General features: G+C 68.5%; 1 protein-coding gene across 1 annotated transcript in view; it reads left to right on the forward strand.

Annotated features, from left to right (window-relative positions):
* The window catches only part of COL7A1 (collagen type VII alpha 1 chain), a gene marked incomplete at both ends in the record, with an annotated part of 32,369 nt that extends 11,979 nt beyond the window's left edge, over window positions 1–20,390 (forward strand). The window contains 99 exons of the mRNA XM_084292904.1: window positions 6–131; window positions 203–346; window positions 430–555; window positions 635–988; window positions 1,062–1,208; window positions 1,319–1,438; window positions 1,552–1,698; window positions 1,782–1,918; window positions 2,169–2,295; window positions 2,388–2,531; window positions 2,627–2,787; window positions 2,889–2,930; window positions 3,046–3,072; window positions 3,180–3,215; window positions 3,317–3,409; window positions 3,644–3,715; window positions 4,138–4,191; window positions 4,490–4,558; window positions 4,659–4,772; window positions 4,983–5,009; window positions 5,116–5,169; window positions 5,264–5,326; window positions 5,416–5,475; window positions 5,555–5,590; window positions 5,733–5,777; window positions 5,964–5,999; window positions 6,094–6,138; window positions 6,231–6,266; window positions 6,343–6,378; window positions 6,659–6,730; window positions 6,860–6,919; window positions 7,034–7,069; window positions 7,225–7,305; window positions 7,556–7,600; window positions 7,689–7,760; window positions 7,935–7,979; window positions 8,070–8,096; window positions 8,173–8,214; window positions 8,315–8,395; window positions 8,508–8,543; window positions 8,639–8,674; window positions 8,772–8,852; window positions 8,998–9,033; window positions 9,141–9,212; window positions 9,343–9,387; window positions 9,543–9,578; window positions 9,703–9,738; window positions 9,843–9,947; window positions 10,066–10,101; window positions 10,215–10,250; window positions 10,567–10,602; window positions 10,711–10,842; window positions 10,994–11,203; window positions 11,286–11,321; window positions 11,495–11,539; window positions 11,676–11,747; window positions 11,917–11,961; window positions 12,207–12,269; window positions 12,802–12,846; window positions 12,972–13,007; window positions 13,139–13,174; window positions 13,367–13,402; window positions 13,533–13,577; window positions 13,826–13,858; window positions 13,981–14,043; window positions 14,132–14,167; window positions 14,252–14,332; window positions 14,409–14,477; window positions 14,568–14,603; window positions 14,695–14,736; window positions 14,843–14,887; window positions 14,999–15,043; window positions 15,171–15,206; window positions 15,298–15,357; window positions 15,500–15,625; window positions 15,732–15,803; window positions 15,922–15,957; window positions 16,111–16,170; window positions 16,272–16,316; window positions 16,397–16,432; window positions 16,528–16,563; window positions 16,646–16,702; window positions 16,801–16,872; window positions 16,960–17,031; window positions 17,122–17,157; window positions 17,238–17,318; window positions 17,399–17,452; window positions 17,609–17,662; window positions 17,735–17,797; window positions 17,917–17,979; window positions 18,284–18,400; window positions 18,511–18,588; window positions 18,664–18,717; window positions 18,899–18,947; window positions 19,072–19,107; window positions 19,644–19,739; window positions 19,884–20,006; window positions 20,102–20,281; window positions 20,359–20,390. Coding sequence (XP_084149030.1) covers window positions 6–131; window positions 203–346; window positions 430–555; window positions 635–988; window positions 1,062–1,208; window positions 1,319–1,438; window positions 1,552–1,698; window positions 1,782–1,918; window positions 2,169–2,295; window positions 2,388–2,531; window positions 2,627–2,787; window positions 2,889–2,930; window positions 3,046–3,072; window positions 3,180–3,215; window positions 3,317–3,409; window positions 3,644–3,715; window positions 4,138–4,191; window positions 4,490–4,558; window positions 4,659–4,772; window positions 4,983–5,009; window positions 5,116–5,169; window positions 5,264–5,326; window positions 5,416–5,475; window positions 5,555–5,590; window positions 5,733–5,777; window positions 5,964–5,999; window positions 6,094–6,138; window positions 6,231–6,266; window positions 6,343–6,378; window positions 6,659–6,730; window positions 6,860–6,919; window positions 7,034–7,069; window positions 7,225–7,305; window positions 7,556–7,600; window positions 7,689–7,760; window positions 7,935–7,979; window positions 8,070–8,096; window positions 8,173–8,214; window positions 8,315–8,395; window positions 8,508–8,543; window positions 8,639–8,674; window positions 8,772–8,852; window positions 8,998–9,033; window positions 9,141–9,212; window positions 9,343–9,387; window positions 9,543–9,578; window positions 9,703–9,738; window positions 9,843–9,947; window positions 10,066–10,101; window positions 10,215–10,250; window positions 10,567–10,602; window positions 10,711–10,842; window positions 10,994–11,203; window positions 11,286–11,321; window positions 11,495–11,539; window positions 11,676–11,747; window positions 11,917–11,961; window positions 12,207–12,269; window positions 12,802–12,846; window positions 12,972–13,007; window positions 13,139–13,174; window positions 13,367–13,402; window positions 13,533–13,577; window positions 13,826–13,858; window positions 13,981–14,043; window positions 14,132–14,167; window positions 14,252–14,332; window positions 14,409–14,477; window positions 14,568–14,603; window positions 14,695–14,736; window positions 14,843–14,887; window positions 14,999–15,043; window positions 15,171–15,206; window positions 15,298–15,357; window positions 15,500–15,625; window positions 15,732–15,803; window positions 15,922–15,957; window positions 16,111–16,170; window positions 16,272–16,316; window positions 16,397–16,432; window positions 16,528–16,563; window positions 16,646–16,702; window positions 16,801–16,872; window positions 16,960–17,031; window positions 17,122–17,157; window positions 17,238–17,318; window positions 17,399–17,452; window positions 17,609–17,662; window positions 17,735–17,797; window positions 17,917–17,979; window positions 18,284–18,400; window positions 18,511–18,588; window positions 18,664–18,717; window positions 18,899–18,947; window positions 19,072–19,107; window positions 19,644–19,739; window positions 19,884–20,006; window positions 20,102–20,281; window positions 20,359–20,390 — 6,905 coding nt within the window. The remainder of the gene's footprint in view (window positions 1–5; window positions 132–202; window positions 347–429; window positions 556–634; window positions 989–1,061; window positions 1,209–1,318; window positions 1,439–1,551; window positions 1,699–1,781; window positions 1,919–2,168; window positions 2,296–2,387; window positions 2,532–2,626; window positions 2,788–2,888; window positions 2,931–3,045; window positions 3,073–3,179; window positions 3,216–3,316; window positions 3,410–3,643; window positions 3,716–4,137; window positions 4,192–4,489; window positions 4,559–4,658; window positions 4,773–4,982; window positions 5,010–5,115; window positions 5,170–5,263; window positions 5,327–5,415; window positions 5,476–5,554; window positions 5,591–5,732; window positions 5,778–5,963; window positions 6,000–6,093; window positions 6,139–6,230; window positions 6,267–6,342; window positions 6,379–6,658; window positions 6,731–6,859; window positions 6,920–7,033; window positions 7,070–7,224; window positions 7,306–7,555; window positions 7,601–7,688; window positions 7,761–7,934; window positions 7,980–8,069; window positions 8,097–8,172; window positions 8,215–8,314; window positions 8,396–8,507; window positions 8,544–8,638; window positions 8,675–8,771; window positions 8,853–8,997; window positions 9,034–9,140; window positions 9,213–9,342; window positions 9,388–9,542; window positions 9,579–9,702; window positions 9,739–9,842; window positions 9,948–10,065; window positions 10,102–10,214; window positions 10,251–10,566; window positions 10,603–10,710; window positions 10,843–10,993; window positions 11,204–11,285; window positions 11,322–11,494; window positions 11,540–11,675; window positions 11,748–11,916; window positions 11,962–12,206; window positions 12,270–12,801; window positions 12,847–12,971; window positions 13,008–13,138; window positions 13,175–13,366; window positions 13,403–13,532; window positions 13,578–13,825; window positions 13,859–13,980; window positions 14,044–14,131; window positions 14,168–14,251; window positions 14,333–14,408; window positions 14,478–14,567; window positions 14,604–14,694; window positions 14,737–14,842; window positions 14,888–14,998; window positions 15,044–15,170; window positions 15,207–15,297; window positions 15,358–15,499; window positions 15,626–15,731; window positions 15,804–15,921; window positions 15,958–16,110; window positions 16,171–16,271; window positions 16,317–16,396; window positions 16,433–16,527; window positions 16,564–16,645; window positions 16,703–16,800; window positions 16,873–16,959; window positions 17,032–17,121; window positions 17,158–17,237; window positions 17,319–17,398; window positions 17,453–17,608; window positions 17,663–17,734; window positions 17,798–17,916; window positions 17,980–18,283; window positions 18,401–18,510; window positions 18,589–18,663; window positions 18,718–18,898; window positions 18,948–19,071; window positions 19,108–19,643; window positions 19,740–19,883; window positions 20,007–20,101; window positions 20,282–20,358) is intronic.
* Between the last annotated feature and the right edge of the window lie 3,666 nt (window positions 20,391–24,056).

Below are 24,056 nucleotides of genomic sequence, written 5' to 3' on the forward strand. Positions count from 1 at the left end.
TGCAGAGTCCCCGGCCGTGGGCAGCGTCTCCGAGCTGCGGGTGGCGGAGGTCGGTCCCACCAAGCTGCAGGTCACCTGGAGGGGGCTACCAGGAGCCGGGGGCTACCGGCTGACGTGGCGGGCCAGTGATGGTGAGTGTGGGGGCTGCGGGGTGCGGCAGTGATGCCGTGGGAGCCCTCCCTACCCCGTCTGTCTCTTCTAGGCCAGGAGCAATCCCGCTTCCTCCCCGCCGACCCCACCACCTTCACCATCGAGGGGCTGCGAGCTGGGACCGTCTATGCCATCGGTGTCTCTGCCATCGTCGACGGCCGTGAGGGTCCCCCTGTCACCACCACGGGGCGGACAGGTGAGGCAGCTCCTTGCCTGCTGGTGCCAGCTGTGCCATTCGCCCCGGGTACCGGTGACAGTGACCTTCCCCTTGTCACACAGCGCCCGAGCAGGTGGGGACGGTGACCCGGCTGGAGGTGCAGTCGTCCAGGAGCAACGTCGCCCGCGTCACCTGGGTCGGCGTGCCGGGAGCCACCGCCTACCGCGTGGTGTGGAGCCGCCGGGACGGTACCAGGGGATGGAGACAGGGGATGGGGACAGGCTGCGATGCTGGCAGGGGCCGGGGCTGACGCGTGGTGCTCGGCAGGGGGCTCGGAGAGCAGCCAGCGTGTCCCCGGCCACATCAGCTCCTTCGACATCCCCGACCTGGAGGGAGGCGTCTCCTACACCGTGAAGGTCACGGCGCTCGTCGGCAACCGGGAGGGCAACCCCGTCTCCATCATCGTCACCACCCGTGAGCTCTGGGGCACGGGGACAGCTCTCCGGCGGGGTGCCCTAACCCCTGCCCTAACGCCTGCCCCTCTCCCTGCAGCGGAGGCAGCCCCGGTGTCCCCCGTCAGCGGGTTCCAGGTGACGGAGGCCTCGGAGCAGCGCCTGCGCCTCGCCTGGGTGCCGGTGGCCGGCAGCACCGGGTACCGCCTGGCCTGGCGCCTGGCTGAAGGTGAGTGTGGATTTGTCCCCGTCCTGCATGGCCACGCTGTCCCCCGGCCCCTCACCTCTCTGTCCCCATTCAGGAGGGCCCCAGCGCAGCCAGCAGCTCCCGGCCACCTCCAGCTCCTATGATCTGGGGGGGCTGGAGCCCGGCCGGCGCTACCACGTCAGCATCACCAGCCTGGTGGGTAGCCGGGAGAGCTCGCCCGTCACCGTCACCGCCGTCACCGGTAAGGGGCCGAGGGAGCATCGCCCCTCCACCATGGGGACCCTGCCTCAGGACGGAGGAGGGTGGGGGCTACCCCATGGGGCCGGGCCACCCCATTCTCCCCCTCGGCAGCTGCCCCCGGCCGTGTCACCAGCCTGCGGGTGAGCGACGTGCGCAGAGACTCGGTGACGCTCACCTGGACCCCCGTCCCCAGCGCCTCGGGGTACGTCCTGTCCTGGAGCCCCGCTGCAGGTGAGGAGGGCACGTGGCTTGGGGGAAGGCTCGCTGCCCAAATGGGGGCTCGCTGTCCCCAGGGGTGCTCCCTGTCCCCATCCCCATCCCCTCTGACTCTCCTTGGCCGGCAGCTGGCGGCGAGGCACGGCGGACGCTGCCGGGCACCGCCAGCTCCCAGCAGGTCTCCGGGCTGCGCCTGGGCCAGCGCTACACCTTCACCATCCGCCCGCTCCTCGGCAGCTCGCCGGGGGCCGAGACCTCCGTCAGCGAGCGCCCAGGTACCGCCAGGTGCCGGGGAGGGGGTGACACGGGGCCGGTGATGGCCCTATATTGGTGGTTGCCTCAACCCTTCCCCTGGCAGTCTGCAGGGACGCCCGAGGTGACATCGTTTTCCTGGTGCACGGCACCCGTGACAGCTCCTCCGGTGCCGAGGCCGTGCGCAGCCTCCTCTCCAACACTGTCACCGCCCTGGGGCGCCTGGGCCCCGATGGCACCCAGGTAGGGGGCTGCCGTGGGGGGTGCCGCCCCTGTCCCTTTCGGTCCTGAAAATGAGGCTTACAAAAAAGGTTTTAACCAAGAGTTTAGATGTTAGGAGGAAATTTTGGGCTCGGAAGGTGGTGAGGCACCGGCACGGAGGAGCTGGATGGGGCCGGTGGGAGGTGCCGTGCCCATGGCAGGGGGTTGAAGCCAGGTGGGGGTGGTTTTAGGGCCCCAACCTGATCTGTTCTGTGATTCCCACACCCCGCAGGTGGGCCTGGCCACCTACAGCTACCGCAGCCTGCCCTGGCTGCTCCTCAACCACTCCAGCGACCTGCCCGCCGTGCTGGAGCAGATCCGCACCATGCGCTACGAGGAGCCCAGCGGCAACGCCATCGGTGAGGGGAACGAGCTGGGACCTCACCAGAGGGACCCGTGGGACCTTCCTAACACCCCCACCATCCTTTTTTTTTGTTTTTTTTTCCTCCAGGGGCAGCCATCACCTTCGCCAGGACCTATCTGTTGAGCCCCGGCGCGGGGCGCCGTCCCGGCGTGCCGGCGGTGCTGGTGGTCCTGGCCGACGGCCCCTCGGGGGACGATGCCATCGCCGCGGCCAGGGACATCAAGGCTGCGGGTGAGGGGGACGGGGAGCCCTCAGGACGGGGTCCCCACGGGATGAGGACCCCCCAGGGTGCTCTGGATCGGGTGCTGAGGGTGCTGCTGGCGCAGGGGTGCGGGTGCTGGCGGTGGGCTTGGAGGGGGCGGACCGGGAGCAGCTGCGGCGCGTGGTGACGGCCGAGGACCCCCGCTTCGTCTTCCCCCGCCGTGGCACGCTGCAGGAGCTGGAGGGGGAGCTCACCGACGACCTCTGCACCATCATCTCCACCAGGGTGAGGGGTTGGGCCGCTTCAAGGGGGAGCAGCCCCCATGGGGGGGTGGTTTTAGGGTTTATCCCTCCCCGGGTTGATGCGTCCTCCCCTTGTCTCGCCAGCCGGAGCCAGAGCCAAAGCCCTGCGCCGTGCAGTGCCCCAAGGTGAGCGGCCCCATACCAGGGGGGCTGAGTGGGGACTGGGGACTCCTCGTCTTGCCCATGTGTGGGGCTGGCAGAGGGGTGCAGCCCCTCACCCTTTTACTCTGTCCCCTTGCAGGGTGATAAAGGGGACCCTGGAGAGGCAGTAAGTGTTTTGGGGTACCCCCCTGCAGCTGTGGCGGGGCTTTGTGCCCCCAAATCCTGCTCGTGACAGCCCACAGAGGGTGCTGATCGCTGGCTTTGTCTCCACAGGGGCGGCCGGGACAGCCGGGCCCTCCCGGAGAGCCGGTAATGTCCTGCCTGGGGGTGCAGGGGGTCTGCAGCAGTGGAGGGGACAAGCGTCCCTCGGCCACCACCTGCCACCAAGCCTGTCCCCTCTGCTGTCCCAGGGCCGCCACGGGCTGCCGGGCCCCCCGGGACCTGTAGGACCACGGGGACCACCAGGAGAGAGCGTCGAGCAGCCAGGAAAGAAGGGGGACAGAGTGAGTGTCCCCACTACCCCCACAGCCTGGCGTCCCCAAGCACAGGGTCCTGGCCCCTGGGGTCCTCTTCCTGCCCCGCCATCCTCTCCCCCAAATTTGTTTGGTGAGGGGGAGCTGGGGGGAGCCGCGCTGCCCCATCACACCCCTGCTGGGTGTGCAGAGGGGAGGTGGCACTGTGGCCAGCACTGCCGGGGACACCTGTGGCACTGCCATAATCCTTTTTTTCCCCCACAGGGATTCCCTGGAGCTGATGGGGTGCCAGGAAGCCCCGGCCGCCCCGGGAACCCTGGGTCCCCCGGCCAGCCGGTGAGTGCGGGTGTCCCCGTGGGTGTCCCCATGGGTGTGCTGGGACCAATCCAGCCCTGACTGATGGCTCTGCCCATCACCCACCCCCCCTGCCTGCTCCCTAAACTCTCTGCCCACCCTTTCCTGGCACCTGGGGGTCTCCTTTGCTGGTGGGGGCACCGCTGTCCCCAGTGCGTGCCCCCCAGGCCAAGAGTTCTGGGCAGTCCTGCCTTGTTTGGAGCCCCCATCCCACCCCATCCCATCCCATCCCCATCCCCATCCCCACCCCACCAGGGCCGTGCTTTCACCTCCTGAGCTGTTCTTTTCCAGGGCACCCAGGGCGTACCCGGCCCCCGGGGGGATCCCGTGAGTATGGCCCCGTCCTCCCCAACCCCTCACCCCCCACACACACCCCCCTGCTCACTCCCACCTCTCACCCCCAGGGCCCGCGGGGACCGACGGGGCTTCCTGGCCTGAAAGGGGAAAAAGGCGAGCCGGTAGGTGAGGGGCACGGGGCTGGGGGGGGGGGGACATCTCCCCACCTGCACCTCCTGGGGCTGGGGAGACCCCAGGGCGCCTTGCCCCAGGGGCACGGTGGGATCCGTGGGGACGCTGATTTATTTTATTTTATTTTATTTTATTTTATTTTATTTTATTTTATTTTACTTATTTTATTTTAGTTTATTTTATTTATTCTAGTTTATTTTATTTTAATTTTATTTAATTATTTTAATTTTATTTAATTATTTTAATTTTATTTAATTTTAATTATTCTATATTTTTTTCCTCATTCAGGGGGAGCCCAGGGTGATTGTGGATGGAGGCCAGGGGCTGCCCGGACGGAAAGGGGAGCCGGGCACGCCGGTACGGATGGGGCTGTGGATGCTGGGGGGGGGTCCCCACCCGCACCCCGTGCCCCCCCAGTGCTGATGGAGCATCTCTGATGGGGATCTCTCTCCTCCAGGGCAGCCCTGGCCCCCCTGGCAGCCCTGGCCCACGGGGACCCTTTGGAGATCCAGGCCCTCTGGGTCCTACGGGGCCCATGGGGCCACCGGGACCTCCGGGAGACTTCGTAAAGGTACGGGGACAGGGGGACAGCCCGCAGCTTGAACCTCTTCCCCCACGCGATGCTCCTGCTGCTGCACAGCTCCTTCCTTGCTGTGTTTGCTCTCCGTGCCCCCCTCCATCATCCATGCCCCTTGCGAGCCCTTGCCCCATCATTTTGGGGTGGGGTGAGGCACGAGGAGAGCCCAGACCCACCCTTACCCGCTCGCTTTTACCCTTGCAGGGGGAAAAGGGCGACCGAGGGGAGAGGGTAAGTGGCCCCACGTGCCCCTGGCGCCTCGCTGGGGGTGAAGATGTCCCCCTGGAAGGGGCTGAGCCATGGGACTGTCCCACCAAGCCCACCCCTGTCTCCACAGGGCCCCCCAGGACTTGTGGATGGGGCAGCGCCCCGAGGGGAGCCAGGCCCCCCGGTGAGTCCGGCCCCTGGGCCAGCAAAAAGGAGCGGGGCCACGGGCAGCCGGCTGCCCCCAGGGGCTGAGCTGCCCCCTCACTGCTCTCTTGTAGGGTCTGCCTGGGGATCCCGGCCCTCGGGGACCTGCTGGCACCCCTGGACCCAAGGGCGAGAAGGTAAGAGGGTGGTGGGGACCCCCCCGGCTCTGCACCGGGGACGCACATCCCCATCTCACGGTGTCCTGCTGCCTTTCCTGCCCCCTCAGGGTGACGGTGAGGACGGTTTGCCAGGGCCACCCGGCCGCCCAGGGGACCCAGGGGACCGGGTGAGTGTCCCGGGATGGGGCGAGGTGGGAGGTGACGCGCTCCCCCTGCGGGAGGTGACATCTCTGCCCTCCTCTGCAGGGCCCGCGGGGACTGCCCGGGGAGCAGGGCAGGAAGGTGAGTGCTGCGAGGGTGCTCCTATGGTGTACCCGCATCCCCCGGCACCTTTTGGGGGGAGAAAAGGGGTTCAGGGGCTGTGCCGGGACCCGTGCCACCCCCTGTGGGTCCTGCCAGCCCCCAACCCCATCTTCTGTGCCAGGGAGACCGCGGGGCGCCGGGCGAGCTGGGAGAGACGGGCGAGAAGGTGAGGTGGGGCTGGGGGCTGCCTGCCTCGGTGGTCTTTGGGGTCCCCGTGGCACTGGGGTGACTGCCAGGGGTCTGGGGGTGGGATTTGGGATCAGCACGGCTCCCTGCCTCATCCGTGGGGCCTGGGGCAGCGTGTGGGGTGGGAGGAAGGCTGCCTGAGACGCTCCTCTGCTTCGCTCCGCAGGGGGACCGTGGTGCGCCGGGCCCCGAGGGCGAGAAGGTAGGGGCTGGGGGCTGGGGGCTGGGGGCTGCCTGCCCTCCCCGGGAGATGCAGTCCCTGGCACCTTCCTCTTCCTCTTTTTCTCCTCCTCCAGGGTGAAGTGGGAGCCCCAGGACGGCCGGGGCCATCGGGCAGAGAGGTGAGCATGGACAGCGGTGACGCAGCCCTGAGGACAGCGGGGTGGCCGTGCCCAGGCGCTGCCACCCCCCTGAGCTCTCTTCTCCTCACCAGGGAGCTCCGGGGCCAGCAGGACCGCGGGGCGAGAAGGTGAGGGGGAAGCAGGGTGCCTGGGGGGCCGGGGGCTGTGGGGAGGGGGCTGGCCCTGACAGCCGTGTCTCCCCAGGGTGAGCCAGGAGCGCCCGGCGAGCCCGGCCAGCCGGTAAGCGGTGCCCCCCGGCACCTCACCCCATGCCCGGGACAGGGAGCTCCCGCAGCGCCCAGCACTGACCCCACTGCTTCTCCTGCAGGCAACCAGCGTGGCTAGTGCCAGAGGAGAGAAGGTAGCCCTGTCCCTGTCCCTGCCCCTGCCCCTTGTCGGTGTCCCCGCGGCACAACCGGGCTGGATGTCGGCACCGTGGGGATGCCCGCACTGCTCCCCAGCTATGGGGTGGGGAAAGGGGAGGTATAGGGGGCTGATGGTGCCACTTGGTGTGCTGCAGGGTGACAGAGGCTTCCCGGGACCAGAAGGGCCTCCTGGCCCCAAGGGTGATGTGGGGGAGAGAGGAGCCCGTGTGAGTACTGCTGGGGCTGGGCACGGGGGCACGCAGCCCCCTGAGGCTCCCCCAACCCCCCCCGGGCACCCCCTTTGCTGTCACACGGTGCCGGTCCCGTTGCCCCAAGCTGTTCCCCTTTGTGTTTAGGGTGCCCCTGGTCTGAGCATCCCAGGCCCGGCCGGCCCCAAAGGCGAGCAGGGCGAGCGGGTGAGTCCGGGTGAGCCCGCGGGGTTGGGATTGGGGCTTAGGGATGGGGTGTCCGACCCCGACACCCTCCCCGGCCCCCCATAACACCACGTGCTGTCCTTCTGCGACCCCCAGGGCATCCCCGGCCTCGCTGGCAGGAGCGGCCCCAAGGTAAGGGCACTGCAGGAGGCATCGCCCCTCTGTCCGTCCATCCGTCTGGAAGGGCACCGCTCGGGGGAGCAGAGGGTGCCGTGCTGAGCCCCTTTTCCCCCCTTTTCCCCCCAAAACCCACCCTGACCCGCTCCCCTCTTTTCTCCCCAACCTAGGGGGACCCGGGGGAGCCGGGCGAGAAGGGCGAGCCGGGCCGAGCAGGCACACCGGGGCAGACAGGGCTGCGTGGCAAGGAGGTACATGGGGCTGGGGGCTGGGGGGGGACACTGCAGGGGTGCCACGGCCCCGATTTGGGGCAGGTTGTGGGGTGGGGACGTCGGTGACTTGTCCTCTTGTCCCCCGGCTGCTGCTGCTGACCTGCGCCTCAGGGCGAGCGTGGAGAGAAAGGTGACGAAGGCACCCCGGTGAGTGAGGGTCCTGATGGGGCACTGCCCCCCCCGTGTCCCCCCCTTGCCCCCAACCCCGCTCACCCCCTCTGTCCCACAGGGCGAAGCAGGCCTGCCTGGCAAACCCGGAGACAGGGGCCCGCGGGTAAGTACGGGGTCAGCGGGGAGACCGGGGCCGGGTGAGACCCCCGAGCGACTCAGCCTGACGTGTGCCCCCCCCGCCCCGTATTTAGGGGCTGCCTGGGTACCGCGGCCCCCCCGGGGAGAAGGGCGACCTCGGAGACCCAGGGCCTGAAGGCAGAAACGTGAGTGGCACCGCGGGCGTGCCCCTGGCACCCTCTCCATGGGGGCGCCCTCGTCCCTTCTCCACCTGGGTACCCTCATCCCATGGGGACACCCTCATCCCATGGGGATATCCTCATCCCATGGGGGCACCCTCATCCTATGGGGGCATCCTCACCCCGTCCCCTCTCCCGCAGGGCGCCCCAGGAGCACCAGGGAACAAGGGTGACCGCGGCGAGCCGGTGAGTGACGCTGTCCCCCCGCCAGCCCCTCCGTCCCCTCCCGGCTCTCAGCAGCTCCCGCTGACCCCCCTCTTCTCTCCCTTCTCTCAGGGACCTCCTGGACCCCCGGGACGAGCAGTAAGACCTGCCCAAACCCCTTTTTCCTTGCTGGCATGGTCGGTGCCGGCTCTGACGGCCCCTCTCTGCCCCGCAGGTGGATGCGGGGCTCGGAGGAGCAGGGGAGAAGGGCGAGAAGGTAACAAAAAACCCGCACGGGGTGCTCGGCGTCACGCTGCGGGACCCCTGCTTGTTGTGCTCACCCTCTGAGCACGGTTCCTCGGCTCCTTCCCCCCCAGGGGGACCCCGGGGACCCCGGCGAGGACGGTGCGAAGGGTGCCAGGGGTGACCCCGGTGCCCCCGGCCTGCCAGGAGAGAGGGTACGTGTGGGGTGTGTGGGGGGAGCAATGGGGCAGCGAGGCGAGCGGTGCCAGGGGGTGAAGGTGGGTACGGGGCTGCCCCTGCCCCCCCTGAGCAGCTCTTCTTTTGCAGGGCATCGAGGGTCCCCGCGGCCCCCCTGGCACACGGGTGAGTGCCCCCTGCCCCACGGCGGGGTCCGTGCCCTGCTCAGCCCCCGGTTGGGGGTGACAAGGGGTTTATTCCCTCCTCTTCCCACCCCACAGGGTGACCCCGGGGACCGAGGCTCGCCAGGAGAGAAGGTGAGGGGCCCCATCCCTGCTTGTGGTGCCACCTCCCTGCCCAGGTTGGGGAAAAGCATCCTTTTGAGTCTTTTTTTTTCCTTTTTTTTCTTTCTAGGGGGAGCGTGGCCCGCCAGGGCTGGACGGCCGCAATGGGTTGGAAGGGAAACCTGGGCCCCCAGGGCCCCCCGGGCTGAGGGTGAGCGTGGGGCCGGGTGGGGGGCACCGGGAATGGGGGCTGGAGGAGGTGGTGGGGCAGAGGGGGCAGAGGAACCGTCCCACTGATTCGGGATGGGGATGCTCGTGGGAAAAAGCCACATCCCTCACATCCTCCTCATCCACAGGGGGACCCGGGGAAGCAGGGGGACCCCGGCCGGGACGTAAGTACCTCGTGGGGCTGTGCTCCTGCCCCGTGGAGCATCCCCAGCCCTGCTCCCTCCTCCCAAATCAGGCTGCAGAGGCCTCCCCCCGTCTCCTCTCCCCACAGGGGCTGCCGGGGCTGCGTGGGGAGCAGGGCCCGCCTGGCGCCGTGGGACCCTTGGGGCCGCCTGGCCTCCCTGTGAGTACCCGACACCAAACCCCATACCCTGCCCCGTGCCCTACAGATGCTCCCAGCCCTCTCCATCTCCCTGGAGCCCCCCTGAATGCCTGTTTTGGGGTGGCTCTCACCACCTCTTCTTCCCCCCAAGGGAAAACCCGGTGACGATGGCAAGCCCGGCCTCAACGGCAAGAATGTGAGTAGGGCAGCAGGGCTTGGCTTCGGGGCACCCCGAGGGCTGGAAACCCCAAAGGAGAGGGAGGTGTGGGGTGAAAGGCCCCAGCCCTGTGCCTCCCAGTCCCAAGGCAGGGGCACTGGGGTCTGGCACTGGTTCACAGCCTCTGTCTGCAGGGAGAAGATGGGACGCCAGGAGAGGACGGGAGGAAGGTGAGGAGCAGAGCCCTGGGCCGACCCCATAACCACGGTGGCAGCCCCCTGGCAGGGCTCTGGGGCTGGGGACGCATCCTTCTGAGTCTTTTTCTCTCTTTTTCTTTTTTTTTCCCCTCTCCAGGGCGATAAAGGCGACGCCGGGGCTCCTGGCAGAGATGTGAGTACCTCCGAGCCGGGGCTGCCCCGCGTGGCCGTGGGGTGTCCCCACTGGGGACAGCTCCTGGGCACCCACACCCCGGGGTGACACCGCTCTCCTGGCAGGGCCGCAGCGGTGCCAAGGGCGAGCAGGGGGACAGCGGCGTGCCCGGGCCCCCCGGCCCCCCCGGTCTGCCTGGCGTTCCCGGGCAGCTCGGCCCCCCAGGCCAGGTTTGTAGTCCCCAAGCCCTCGGTGCCACATGGGGCCAGCAGGACCCGTGCCCCACAGCTCCCTTGGGGCACTGCCCCGTGTCCGTGGGTGCCATCGTGTCCCCTCCATGTCTTCTAGGGGTCACCAGGCCTCCGCGGGGCTGCGGGACCCAAGGTAGGTGTGTTCCTGAGCCCAGCCCTCCGTGGCGAAGCTCTGGGGGGACCAAACCCCAAGGGACGAGTCCTTTGGGGTCCCCGCTCCCCCTGACACCTTTTGCTGTATTTCAGGGGGACCCAGGGGAGCCTGGACCACGAGGGGAGCCGGTGAGTACCCAGCACTGAGCCCGGCGAGCTGGGAGCACCCAGGAGGACCGCAGCCCTTTCCTAGGCAGCGCCCAGTGGTGTTAACTCTGAAACCTACTGAGGGCAGCTGCACCCCGCTCCCCTTCCTCACCCTACATCTCATTCCCTCTCGCCCTAAATACAGGGGCGACCTGGCGTCCGCGGCGACCCCGGCACTGCAGTGGTGAGTTTTCCACCCCCCCAAGGGGCTGGTGAGTTTTTCTACCCCCCCCCGGAGCCCCAGCAGCACCATGCCAGCTCCTTTTTTTTTTTTTTTTTTCATGTCCTTCTGTTGCAGAACATCGAGCGCAGCCTGGAAGCCCTCGGCATCAAGGTGGGCAGGCCGGGGGCTACCCTGCGCTCAGCGGGACCGGGGCCGGTGCCGTGACCGGGGAGCACGGCCCCTGAGCCCCCTGAGCCCTGCCTCGTGCCTCCCTCCCAGGTCTCATCCCTGAAGGAGCTCACGGGTGCCTACGACGGGAGCTCGGACTCCTTTCTGCCCGTGGCCGAGCGGCTGCGGGGGCAGAAGGGCAGCCGGGGGGAGCCAGGAGAGAGGGGCCCCCCGGGACGAGAGGTGAGCACTGCCAGGCTTTGGGGACCCCCGTGGGCACCTCCCCATCCCTGTGCTGTGCCCAAATTCATGGCCTTGCGTCCCCCTTCCTGGCTAGCTCGGAGACCCAGCTGATCTTGGGATGTAGTTATTGTTTATTTTTTTTTTCTTGCAGGGCTCTTTAGGCTTCCCCGGTGAGCGAGGACCCAAAGGTGACAAAGGGGACCAAGGTGCCCCCGGCCCCCAGGGCCCCGTGGGCCGGGCTGTGGGCGAGCGGGGCCCCGAGGGGCCGCCCGGGCAGCCGGGGGAGCCTGGCAAGCCGGGCATCCCGGGGGTACCGGGCCGGGCCGGGGAGCTGGGGGAGGCTGGACGGCCCGGGGAGAAGGTGAGTGGGGGGCTATGGGCTGGGGGACCCGGCCATGGGCTTGGGGACAGCTCCGTGACCTCCCACTGCCTCCTTTCCCCAGGGCGACCGGGGTGAGAAGGGCGACCGGGGCGAGCAGGTGAGCCCAAACGGGGACAGTGTCCCCCCTCTGTCCCCTCTCTGCCCCCCGGTGATGTGATGGGGGCTCTCTGGGGTGCCCCATGGGGGCCAGGGTCAGCCAGGCAGGGGCTGGCTCTGCCCCATTTCCCTCCGCTGTCCCTTTGATGCTCCACCTCTTTTCCTTATGGCTAGGGCAGAGATGGCTTGCCGGGCCCCCCAGGCCCCCCAGGGCCCAAGGTAGGTGACGGGTGCTGCCGGGGACCCTCTCCAAGAGGCATCCACGTCCAGCCCCCTGGCACGGGGGGCTCGGGGAGGACTGGGGGGCCTCCCGGGGGTCCCCCGGGTGCCAGCCCTGACGGCGCTGTGCCCGCAGGCAGACGTGATGGAGGGCAGCCTGATGGGCTTCCCAGGGGAGCGCGGCCCCCCTGGACCCAAGGGAGCGAAGGTGGGTGTCCGGGGAGAAAGGAGCAGGGCGACAACGGGGCCAGCCCCCCGGAGCTGTTTGGGGACGATGTGACAGCCCCACAGCTGCCACGAGCTGGGCTGGGGCAGCACGTGAGGCTGGCAACATCCCTTCTTCTTCTTCCTCCTCCTCCTCCTCCTCCTCCCTGCAGGGTGAGCCGGGTGCCGAGGGCGAGCGAGGACCCAAAGGAGATAAGGTCTGCGTGTAGTAAGTCTCCCGTGGCTCCTCCGCTTCTCTCTTCCTCCTGCGCTCCCTTTTCGGGGCTCGGCACCAGCTCTCTGCTCTCCCCTCTCCGTGTGCTGCCGGCCAAGCCCCGGGCAGGGGCGCAGCTGGGGACACCCCTCTCTGGGGGCAAGCGGGGCCGTGGGGGGTGGGCAGGGGGACGGGGACGGCCCTGCCTGCAGCGCTGGCCCCACAACCCCGCTCCTCTCCCCACGGCAGGGCGAAGGCGGGCAGCGGGGAGAGCGAGGAGAGCCTGGAGAGAAGGGCAGGGATGGGTCCCCGGTGAGTATGGCACTGCGCCTCCGTCCCCAGCATCCCCATGGTCCCCGTCTTCATCCCCACGGTCTCCATCCCCATCTCCATCATCCCCATCATCCCCATCCCCATCATCCCCACAGTCTCTATCCCCATCCTCATCCCCATGGTCTCCATCACCATCATCCCCATGGTCTCCACCTCTGTTTCCAACATCCTCCTCATCCCCATGGTCTCCAACCCTGTCTCCATCATCCCCATTCCCCTCCTCATCCCCATGGTCTCCATCCTCATCTCCATCATCCCCATCCTCCTCATCCCCATGGTCTCTATTCCCGTCCTCATCCCCATGGTCCCCATCCTCATCCCCCTGGTCTCTATCCCCATCCTCATACTCATGGTCTCCATTTCCATGGTCTCCATCATCCCCATCCTCCTCATCCCCATGGTCTCCATCCCCATGGTCTCCATCCCCATCCCCATCCCCATGGTCTCCATCCCCATCCCCACCATCCCCACGGCCCCATCTCCACCCCACTGCCTCCACCTCTTCTTCCAGGGCCTCCCAGGAGAGAGGGGTCTGGCCGGCCCCGAGGGGAAACCGGTGAGTGGGGGATGCAGGGGGGGTGCGTTCCGGGAGGGGTGGGAAGCTCCCGTGGCCCCACAGCAGCTGCCACCAGCCCCAACGGGAGCATTCAGGTCTTGTTTGCCTCCTTCCCTCCCCCACAGGGCCCGCAGGGCTTTAGAGGGCCCCCCGGCCCCCCAGTAAGTACCCCACAGCCGGGTACTGCGCGCTGGCACCATGCTCATCCCCTGGGGAGCTTTTGGGGCAAGCAGGGCTGCTTGGAGGTGCCGGGTTCCCGCTTACCCCCTGGCTCTAACGTGCTTCTTTGCAGGGCTTGCCAGGCTTCCCCGGCGTGCTGGGACGCCCGGTAGGTCCCCGTCCCCCCCCTGCGTGTCCCTGTCCCCCCCTGCATGTCCCCGTTCCCCTGGTTCTTGCCCCGTGGGCGCTTGGCACGGCGCATCCTGGTGGGGTCTGGCAGTGCTTGTCCCTGCTTGGCGTGGGTGCCCAGAGCCACCGTGCAGCGGGGACCCGCTGCCCACATCTCTTCCTCCCCCCTCAGGGCAACCAGGGAGAGCCGGGACCACCAGGACCTCCGGTAAGGGCCCCCCCAGTGTCCCCGTTGTCCCCGTGCTGGGACCGCGCTGTCCTGCCGCCCCCTCCTCGTCCCGAGGAGCCGTGCCACCAGCGGGCACCACGAGGACGAAATGTCCCCTTGTTCCCTGCAGGGCACCGCTGGCCCCCCGGGGACCCAGGGCCCAGCAGGGATGAAGGTACATCATCATCATCATCACCATCATCATCATCATCATCATCATCATCATCACCACCACCACCATATTTGACCCCGCAGAGGAACGCGTGGTGCCCTGCTGGCACCGGGGGCTATGGGGAAAAACGTGGGGCTGGTCCCCTGCTGGAGCCAGCCCCTGGGGGGATTCAGGGGGACATGGGGACATGGTGGGGACGTGGTGGCAGGGCTGTTGGGGTGGTGGGACCGACGCGGGTGCTGTCTCCACAGGGTGACCCCGGGGAGCCTGGTGCCAGCATCCGGGTGAGCCTCCACTCCCCCCTACCTGGTCCCCGATCCCAAAGCCCTTCCCAGGGGACAGCTGATGTCCTGGCGAGATGTCCCAGCGTGGCATCTCCCCTCTGACCCCACTCTTCCCACTGCAGGGCTTGCCTGGTCCCCAGGGCAGCATAGGGCTGCCCGGCCCCCCCGGCCCCCCCGGTTTGGCGGTAGGTATCCGCAGGGACCCACACCTTGCGAGCTGCCTGTCCCTATACCCGTGCCCTGAGTTAATTTTCGGCTGTGTCCCCATTACAGGGTCCTCCGGGTGCCCCCGGGCTGCCAGGACAAGTGGTGAGCGTGCCTTCCCCACCCGTCACCCCACAGCTGGGGGGTGTTGTGGGGTTGCTCACAGCCCCATATCCGTGCCATCCCCAGGGGGAGAGCGGCAAGCCGGGCGTGCCGGGTCGGGACGGCGTGTCGGGGAAGGACGGCGAGCCCGGGATGCCCGGCAAGATGGTAACGGGGCCGGGCAGCCCCCCTGCCAGCCCCCCGGGGCTGAGCACAGGGCTGAGGGCTGCCTGCTTTGTGCCAGGGTGTGCCGGGACCTTCGGGCCCTGCCGGCCCCAAAGGGGAACCAGGGGACGCCGGAGCCCCGGGGCAGGTGAGCGCAGGGCTCCCCGCGGCTTTTCCCTGACCAGCGGGATGCAGCAGAGCCCCCCCTAACCTCACGCCTCTCTCCCCTGTGCCCCAGGCCATCGCCGGCCCCCCCGGTGCCAAGGGCGAGAAGGTAAGGAGCTGGGGTGCAAGGGGGGGACCCCACAGACCCCCCATGAGCCCCCCATGGGCTCTGTAGGGTGCTGAGCCTCGTGTCGCTGCAGGGCGAGCCGGCGCTGCTGGAGGGGGTGCTGCTGGGCGAGCCCGTGAGTTGCTGACCCCAATTTCTGCCCTGTGCCCCCCCCTTTTGGGGTGCTGCACCCCCCCCCGGTGCTGCTGTCCCATCCCTAACACCTTTTTCCCCCTCCCCAGGGATCCAAGGGCGCCCGGGGCCTGCCCGGCCCCAAGGGAGAGAAGGTGAGGAGCTGCCCCGGGCACGGAGGGGGTCGTGGGGGTCCCATCACCTCTGTCCCCCCCCTCCACCCCAAAGTCACCTCCCCCCACTGTCTGCTTGTGTCCCCTTACCAGGGGGAGCCCGGAGGAGCCGGAGAGCCGGGAGACCCCGGGGAAGACGTGAGTAGGGGACACGGGGGTGGTGAAGGTGAAGGCAGCACCATCACCTCCCCAAGGGGAGCCCCCCCTTTTACCCTGTACTCCAGCCACCCCCAAAAACCCTCCTGACGGCTCCGTGTCCTCGCAGGGAGCCAAGGGGGCGTCCGGAGCCAAGGGGGAGAAGGTGAGCGTCCCCACCGCGGGGACACACTGCCCGGCCACCCCGTGCCCCCCAGGGGTGACCCCGTCCCCGTGCTCTCTGCCCCCCCACGCAGGGCTCTCCGGGCGTCGGTGTGCGGGGACCACCAGGACAGGATGGGCCTCAGGGCCTGAAGGTAACCCCTGTCCCCGTCCCTGTCCCTGTCCCTGTGTCCCCCGGCTCTGTCCGTGTCCCCGGTGCCACCCCGGCCCATTTGGACAAGGCAGAAGCACTCCCCCATTTCCCTGGACCCCATCTCTTTTCTCTCCCCGCTGTAGGGTGACATCGGCCTGCCGGGACCCCCAGGACCCCCGGGCTCAGCGGGCAGCACCGGGGCACCAGGACAGCCGGGCCTGAGAGGGGACAGCGGGCAGCCTGGCGCTCCGGGGGTCCCGGGGGAGCGGGTAACGCAGGGGCTGGCACCCGGCCTCGATCCCCACCCCAAGAGGGGTCTCAACAGCCCCAGTCCCTGCCCCAATCCCTGCCCGCTCAGCACCGTGTCCCCCCCAGGGGCTGATCGGTTTTCCCGGGAGGGACGGCGCCGCCGGACCACCAGGACCCCTGGGACCCCCGGGGCCAGCGGTGAGGACGGGGGAGCTGCGGTGCCCCCAGGGACGGGGCAGGATCTGTCCCTACTCCCATCCTGGCCCGGGCAGGGTGACAACGGGGTCCTGGCACCACCTTTTTTCCTCTCTTTTAGGGCACACCCGGGGCCTCTGGCCAGAAGGGGGACAAGGTAAGGTTTGGGGGACGGCCCTATAGCACGGGTGCTGAGCCCGCTCAGGCTTTTGGGGCAGCACAGCGGGGTCACGGGATGTCCCCTGGGCATGGGGTGGGGGGACACAGCCCAGAGGGGACTTAGGGACTAGATCTTGTCCCCCTCCCACAGGGTGACCCCGGGGCCGGGCTGCCAGGAGCCAGAGGGGAGCGCGGCGACCCAGGCCCGCGGGTAGGCACCACCACAGCCCCCCCATCCCACCACCGAGCCCCACATGGGGTGCCCCAATCCCACACCCCTTCCCTCACACCCCTTTTTTCTCCTCCCCGCAGGGTGAAGACGGGCGCCCGGGGCTGGCAGGCGACCGCGGGCCGACGGTACGTACCCACAGCCCGCTGCCCCCCCAGCTGGGTGTCCCTCCCCCCCCCAAAAAAAAACCCTCTCCTCTGTCCCACAGGGCTTGCCGGGGGTCCGAGGGGAGCGTGGGGACAAGGTAAGGGGGCTGGGGAGCCGGGAGGGGGGGGAAACCCCCCAGGGAGGTGCTGCCCCCTCCCATCTTCATGACATCTCGCCACCCTGTCCCCATAGGGAGACGTCGGGGCCATGGGGCCCAAAGGAGACAAGGTGAGACCCCGGGGTTGGGGTGGGGTGGTGGGGGGCACAGCGGGGCCGTGCCCCCACCCTGCTCACCCCAAATCTCTCCCAGGGTGACACCGTCGTGGTGGAGGGGCCCGCCGGGGCGCGGGGCAGCAAGGGGGAGCCGGTAAGTGCCGGGGGGGGGGCACGGTGTCCCCACGGTCCTGCCCTACCCTGGGGAGCTGGCATCTCCCTGACCCCATCCCTCTGCCTCCCCCTCTGCAGGGAGACCGTGGCCTGAAGGGCTCAGAAGGGGACAAAGGGGACAAAGGCGAGCAGGGCACACCCGGAGAGAAGGTACGGGGCTAGGGGGGGGGGGGGACACGCAGGGCTGGAGGGACCCGGGCACCTCGGTGTCCCCGTGCCCCACGTTTCTGCTTGCAGGGGGCGAGGGGCGAGCAGGGCGAGAAGGGCTCCACGGGATTCCCCGGGGCACGCGGCCCCGGCGGGCAGAAGGTAAGGAAAGGGCTGGGAAGCCACTGGGGGATACTGGGAGCACTGGGGGCACCGTCCCCATGGCCTGAGCCTGGATTTTGCGTTCTCCAGGGAGAAGTGGGCGCGCCGGGGGAGCCGGGAGAGCCGGTGAGGAGCCGTGTCCCGATGCCACTGCCACACTGCCAGGGGGCAGGACGGGTCCCCACCACGCTGTGCGCTTCCTGCAGGGCCAGCCCGGCCGGGACGGCATCGCTGGAGCCCGGGGAGAGAAGGGGGACGTGGGGCACCTGGGCTTGCGTGGCCCCAAGGTGGGTTTTCATCCTCTCTGCATGATGGCACCCGCGTGGGATGGGCAGGGCTGTGACTGTCCCTGTCCCTGTCTCCGCAGGGTGACCGCGGCATCAAAGGCGCCTGCGGCCTCGACGGGGACAAGGGGGAGAAGGTGAGTGGGTGCCCACGCTGTGCGGCCCCTCCGTCCGTCCCACAGCCACCAGGGATGGCTGAGCACGGACCCCGACCCTGGTGAGGGTCCCCTGCTGGGGGTGACCCCAAAGGTTGAGGTCTGACGCCCTCCCTGCCTCTGTCCTGCCCGCTGTAGGGAGAGCCGGGGCTGCCGGGGCGCTCGGGGCTGCCGGGGAGGAAAGGCGAGCCGGTGAGTGATGGCACTGGGGTATGGGGGGGGGATGCACGGTGGGGGCTCACCCATGTCTGCTTCCTCCCGCAGGGAGAGCTGGGGCTGTCGGGAGTGCCGGGGGTCCCCGGGAAGGAGGGGCTCATGGGACCCAAGGTAGGGCCACGCTGGGACCTCGGGGACACGTTGGGACCTCGGGGATGTGCTGGGACCTCGGGGACGGTCCTGGGGCTGCTCCCCGTGGTCCCCCACTGCCTGCACCTTCCTCTCCCCAGGGCGACCGGGGATTCGACGGGCAGCAGGGAGCCAAAGGAGACCAGGGGGAGAAAGGAGACCGGGTGAGTGGTTGGGGGGGGGACGCATCCATCGCCCTGCTCTGCCCTCACCAGCACCAAGCCTCGCCCTGCGGGGCATAATCCTCCCGAAAGAGCCACCCAGGGCTCTGCTCTGTCACTGAGCTGGGTGACAAATCACTTTTTAAAATCACTTTGTCACTGAACCGGGTGACAAATCATTTTTTAAAAGGCTCCTGTAGGACCTGAGGGGCAGCTGGTGCTTCGGGGACACCCCAGTGTGGGGCCAGGGCGTGCCCCCGGTGCCCCCCATGGGACGTCCCCAGCCCGTCCCTCTGCTCTCCCGCAGGGTTCCCCAGGCATTATCGGTGCCCCCGGCCCCCGGGGCAGTGATGGGGCTCCCGGCCCCCCTGGCCCCCCGGGCAGCGTTGGCCCGCGAGGTCCCGAGGGCATGCAGGGCCAGAAGGTGAGTCCGTGCCATGGGGAGAGGGGGGCCAGGACCTATCTCTGGAGAAACCAAGGGGGTGGTGGCACCAGGAGCCGTGTCCCAGCTCCCTGATCCCGTATCCTTGGCAGGGGGAGAGGGGCCCCCCCGGGCAGGCGGTGATGGGGGCTCGCGGCGTGCCCGGCGTCCCCGGCGAGCGAGGAGAGCAGGTGGGTGAGCGGGCACCCGGCACTGCCCCGGGGAGCCCCGGGCATGGCTCCCAGCTCTGCTCTGCTTCCCCCTAGGGCAGTCCCGGCGCCGAGGGGCTCCGCGGGGAGAAGGGGGAGCCGGGCATGACGGTAAGGGGCTGCGGGACCCCCCCCCGGCACAGGGGAAAGGGCACCGGGGCTGTCCCGCTGATGGATGCTGATGGAGGAGGGTGCCCCATCTCCGGGCTGTGCCGGGGGTGAATTTTTCCTCATCTCTAATCCTAATTTCCCCTGGGATGTGCATTGTTCCCCCCCCCCTGCTCGTCGGCAGGAGGAGGAGATCCGAGCCTACGTCAGGCAGGAGATGAGCCAGCACTGCGGTGAGCATCCCCTGCACACCCCGGGGCTGGGGTCTGTCCCCACAGCCCCTAATCCCCTACGACCCCTAATCTCCCACATCCCTGACCCCCCCAGCCCCTAACCCCTGCCCCGTCTGTCCCACAGCGTGCGGAGGGCAGCTCCCGCGGCGCCTGGATTCCCGTGAGCACTCAGGTTGTGTCCCCGTCCCTTTCCCTGTGCTCCCAGACAAGCCACCAGATTTTTTTGGGAGGGCTGGAGGCCACCGGGACCCCCTGGGACCCCCTGGGATCCCCTGGGATCCCTTGGTCCTTGCTGTGGGGCCGGGGCTGGGGGCGCAGCAGTGGGTGGGATGGGGCAGGGGGCTGCGGGGGGCACGGGAAGAGCTGGGGGTTTGTCTCCAAGGAGGCTGGGGGAGCCAGGCCAGGAGAATCCTTCACGCTGCCCACGGAGGAGGAAGGAGCATCCGCCAGGAGAGGGAACACGGCCAGACAGGTGACGGAGAGCCTGGGAGCCCCAGAAAGCCCTGCCGCCTCCCCAGAGGAGCCGTGTGGCATCCCAGCTGTGCACCTCCGAGCCCTGGGGGGACGCAGTGTCCCCAGGACCCCATCCCTGGGCTGCTCCATGCCCTCAGGGGGAAGATTTCCCTCGGGGATTTGGAAAAAAGCCCCCCAGTTTCTGCTCACATCCCTCTGATGCCCGTGCCGTCCTCCCCCCAGCTCTCTTCCCGCAGCCGCTCCCCGCTCCCGGTGCTCCCCTCGTCCCTGTGCTGAAGCTGTCACACGCTGAGGAGGAGGAGGAGGAGGAGGAGGAAGGTGAGTGCCTTCCACGTGCTTTTTGTCACCGTCCCTTTTACCCCTACTCTCCGCTCCCCAGCACCCGGGGGTGCCCAAATGGGGCTGCGAAGGGCCAGGTAGGTTGGTGCCGGGGGGGCTGCTCACGGTCGGTGCTGCCTGCAGGGCAGGACGGGCACCTCCTCACCGCCACCACCGACCTGGAGTACGACAGCACCTACGTGGATGAGGAAGAGGAGGAGGAGGAAGAGGACTACGAGGCCGCCCCGGAGCAGCCTGCTGTGGACGGTGAGCTCCGGCAGGGCTGGAGGCGCCGCGGTGCGGGGCTGCCCCGTGCCACGAGCACCACCTCACCCCGTCCCCGTGTCCCCGCGTCCCCGCAGCCTCTCCCTGCAGGCAGCCCCTGGAGGAGGGGGGCTGCGAGCGCTACACGCTGCGCTGGTACTACAGCCAAAGAGGCGCCGAGTGCCGGCCCTTCGTCTACAGCGGCTGCGGGGGCAACGCCAACCGCTTCGACAGCCGCCAGGACTGCGAGCTGCACTGCGGGCAGCACGCGGGGACAGGTAGGCACGGCACAACACGGGCTGTGTCGGCATCGAGAGGGGAAAATGCCCTGATTCCCCCTCGCCTCTCTCCACAGGTGCCCCCCGGGACGGGCGGCCGGAGGCGTAGGGTGGACAGCGTGTCCCGTCCCCCCCTCCCCGACCCGCTGGGGCTGCCCGGCTGCTGCTGGGGCTGGAGCGGGGCTGCCCCGTGTCCCCCCCCCCTGCAGGAACCTGGTGCTATTTCTGATGTCTCTTTTTGTTGCTCATGGGTTCTTCCCTTCGCCTTCCCTGTCGTCGCCCGCTAAGGTGAAATCTTTATCAAATTGGAGAGCGATCCCTTCGCAAGCCTTTTGCCCCCCCCACCCCCCCTACCCCTTCTCCAAACCCGAGCCTCCTCAGGCTGCTGCTGGTTTGGGTTTTTAACTTATTTGCGGCCGCTGGGACAGCTCCTGGCCCCGCGTCCCCTCTTGGGCTGCCTGGAGCTGGGACTTGGGCATGGCTGGGCCCCCTCCCCGAACCCAACATCCTCACCCCAAACTCGCAGGCTCCCCTCCTCTCCCCCTTACACCCCCCAGGAGCTGCCTCCTGCTCCGTCCCCGGCCGAGGCAGTGCCTCCCTGCACCCCCCTTCCCGCCCCAGCCCCCGGCTCCGTTTGAACCAATTTCACCTCGCCAAGACCTGGTTCCCTTGGGGCTGGCTTGGCAGCTCCCTGCCGGCGCCACGTCTGCCCCCCAAAAACCCGGGGAGCCATCAGGGAAACCCAGAGGATGGTGCTAACGTTCGAGGAGGTCCCTGCCCGCCTGCGCGCCCCCCCCAAGAAGCTGTGGGAAGGCGACGCCGGGCTCCTCCGCGTGCTGCTGCTCTGTGTGTGTCTGGAGACAGCGACTGGATGCGTGTACCGCTGCGGGGCGGGACAGTAAAGCTGTGCTCATGGAAAGGTGCCTCGCTTTTTGGTGTATGTCCCCCCCCCGGGGGCTGTCCCGACCCCGGTGTGCCCCCGGGTGACGCATGCGGGCACGTGGGGCTGCGGTTCCGTGCAATGCGCGGGGTGAATCAGTGCCTCCGTCTAATTTTGGCAGCTCTGGCCGGCCGGGGGGGGGTGAGTTCCTGCCCCTGTCTCCTGGAGAAGGAACAGAGCCCCCGTTATTTCCTCTCTCCGCCAGGCTGTGGGTACGGCGCAGGGGGAGAGCCCTGGGCAGGCAGCTCCGCCGCGCTGGCTCCGTGCCACAGCCTCAGCACCCTTGGGTGCTCCCGGAGCCTCCCTCTGACAGCGGGCTCAGCCCACGGGAGGGCTCGGTTCGATGGAGAAACATCCCCTGGCGTGGCCAACGTGAGCTCGTCGTGCCCGCACCGCACCAAGCCCCTGGAATCCCCTCCAAACCCAGCCCTCGCGGTGCAAGGAGGGGGGCAACCGCCCACCCCCGGTCCAGGGTGATTTCATCTGTGATTAGGCAAAATGTCTTCATAACATCCCCCGCCGGGGGGGGCGGGAGGTGGAGCTGGGGCAGGATAAGAGCCAGGGCTCGGCGGGGACCGGGGCAAACCCCCAGCTGCCACCCCTGCACCCCGAGAGCCTTCAGGGGGGGGACGAGGAGCCGCTGGAAATGGTGAGGCTGCACCCCCGCGCTGCTGCTTTCGGGGGGATTTACCTGGGAAACGGGTCACGGGGGGGCTTGGATGCTTTTCGCCACCCTTCTTTCCAGATAATCCAGCTGCCGGCTCCGGTGTTTTCCAAAGGCTTTCACCCAGGAGATGAGCTGCAGGAGGCTGGATGCTTTTTGTTGTCCTCTTCCCAGATTTTTTGTTTTTTTTTAATCTATCCAGCCCCGGGAGGAGTGTGGGGTCCCGGGCGGAGGAGGATGCTGAGGATGCGGCGCACGTGGCCGCGCTGGCGCCCTCGTCACCCCGCTGCTTAATTTAGCCCAAATTACCTCATGTCCCATCCGGCAGCTTCTGCCCCAGAGAGCCGGGCACCCCCCCGGCAAGGGGGGTGGCACCCACTGGGGACGGCGGGCGAGGAGGTGGCGGTGGCGTGAGCCCCACGGCCCACGTCACGCGTCCCCGGCCAAAGGGCAGGTGCTGCGGGACGGGGAGCGGCTGCGGGAGGAGACGCCGCCGGGTGGAAAAGGGTTGAGAGAGGGGAAAGGGAGGGGACAGCGGGCATCGGGATGGGGATAGGGACAGGGAAAAGTCCTGGGGGTGATGCTGAACACGGGCTCTGTGCTCCCCGCAGGCTGTGCTGTGCCACGGGGTGCTGCTGCCCGTCCTGCTGCTGCCCTGGGTGGGCATGGGGCAGGGGCTGAGCCTCCCGTGGGATCCAGCGGTGCCAGAAGCCCCCGAACCCTTCCCCTGGGCTGGGGGCGAGGCAGCTGCATGGGATAGCAAGGGGCTGCTGCAGGGTCTCCCCAAAAGAAGTGAGCACAACGCCGTGGAAAGCTCGGAGCCGGACCAAGCCACCCTGCTGCTGGAGGAATCGCTGAGAAAAACCTTGCCCTGGCTGGCGAGCCCCGGGGCCGGCGGGCAGGCAGCGGCGAAAAAGAGCAGCGGGGCCAAAAAGGTGGCCCTGTCCCTCGACGTCTCCACCCACATCCTAAAGATCCTCCTCGACCTGGCCCGGGAGAAGGAGCTGCAAGCCAAGGCGGCTGCCAACGCCGAGCTGATGGCCCGCATCGGGCGCAGGAGGTGACGGCACGGCCTCCCTGAGGGCACCCATGGCCGTCCCCAGCCCCGACCTCAAAGCAAACTCATCAACGGGACGTGGGGGAGCGCTACTGACCCCAAAATCGGGGAAAGGAGCAGCTGGGGTGACACCACGCCGGGCGAGGTGGCCTCATCGTCCCTGCGCCACCGCCGCTGGGGCGCCCCAAAAGGACACAGGCGCGGCGCGGCCACACGGGTTCCCCATGTACGTCCTGTCCGTACACCCTTTTCCATCCCATAAAATCCACCCCAAACATCCCCGAGCGTGTGATGAAGGTGGCAGGAGCGCCGCCCTGCCTTGGCGGAGCCCAGATAAGCCGGGCCGCGGGCGGCCGCCCCGTGCAAAGTACAGGGCCACGGGGCTCGCAACGGGGCCGGGGCCGGGGGAAGGCCTTGTGGGGCCGCTGGAGCTGGCGGCAGACGCGGCCATGCTCTTCGAGGAGTACCTGGCCCACGGTGAGCGGGGCCCGGTGGTGTGGGGGGCAGGATTTGGGGACGGGGAGGTCCTGGTGTGGCCCCCGGGTGGGTTTTTGGGGACGGGGAGGTGAGCGTGGTCCCGCACGGTGCTTGGGAAGCCGGGGATGGGGAGCGGTGGTGGGCACGGGGGGGACATCCCGGTGATAGGGCTGCATCCATGGGGGTTCGGCGCTGGTGCCCCCGCCCCACTGTCCCTGCTGCCCCCATCCCAGTGCTCCCAGTCCCGGCATCGCCCCCATGCGGTCTCTCCTCTATATACCCCCCCCCCCAAGTCCCGGTGTCTCCCAGTGCCCTCCCCAGCCCCGCTGTGCCCTGCTCCCAGTGCATCCCCCAGCCCCAGTATGCCCCCTGCCCATCCCAGTATGCCCCCAGTCCGGGGCTGCCCCTCCATCCCAGTGCCCCCAGAGTCACCATGTGCCCCATACACGTCCCAGTGCCCCCCTCCATCCCAGTGACCCCCATCCTGGTGTGCCCCCTCCATCCCAGTATGCCCCCCTCCATCCCAGTATACTCTCCTGCGTCCCAGTATGCTCCCCTGCAGCCCGGTATGCCTCCATCCCAGTATGTCCCCCTGAATCCTAGTGCCCGCATCCCAGTATGCCCCCCTCCATCCCAG

This window comes from Netta rufina, assembly GCF_964035555.1.
Source record: "Netta rufina genome assembly, chromosome: 10".
Classification (NCBI taxonomy): domain Eukaryota; kingdom Metazoa; phylum Chordata; class Aves; order Anseriformes; family Anatidae; genus Netta; species Netta rufina.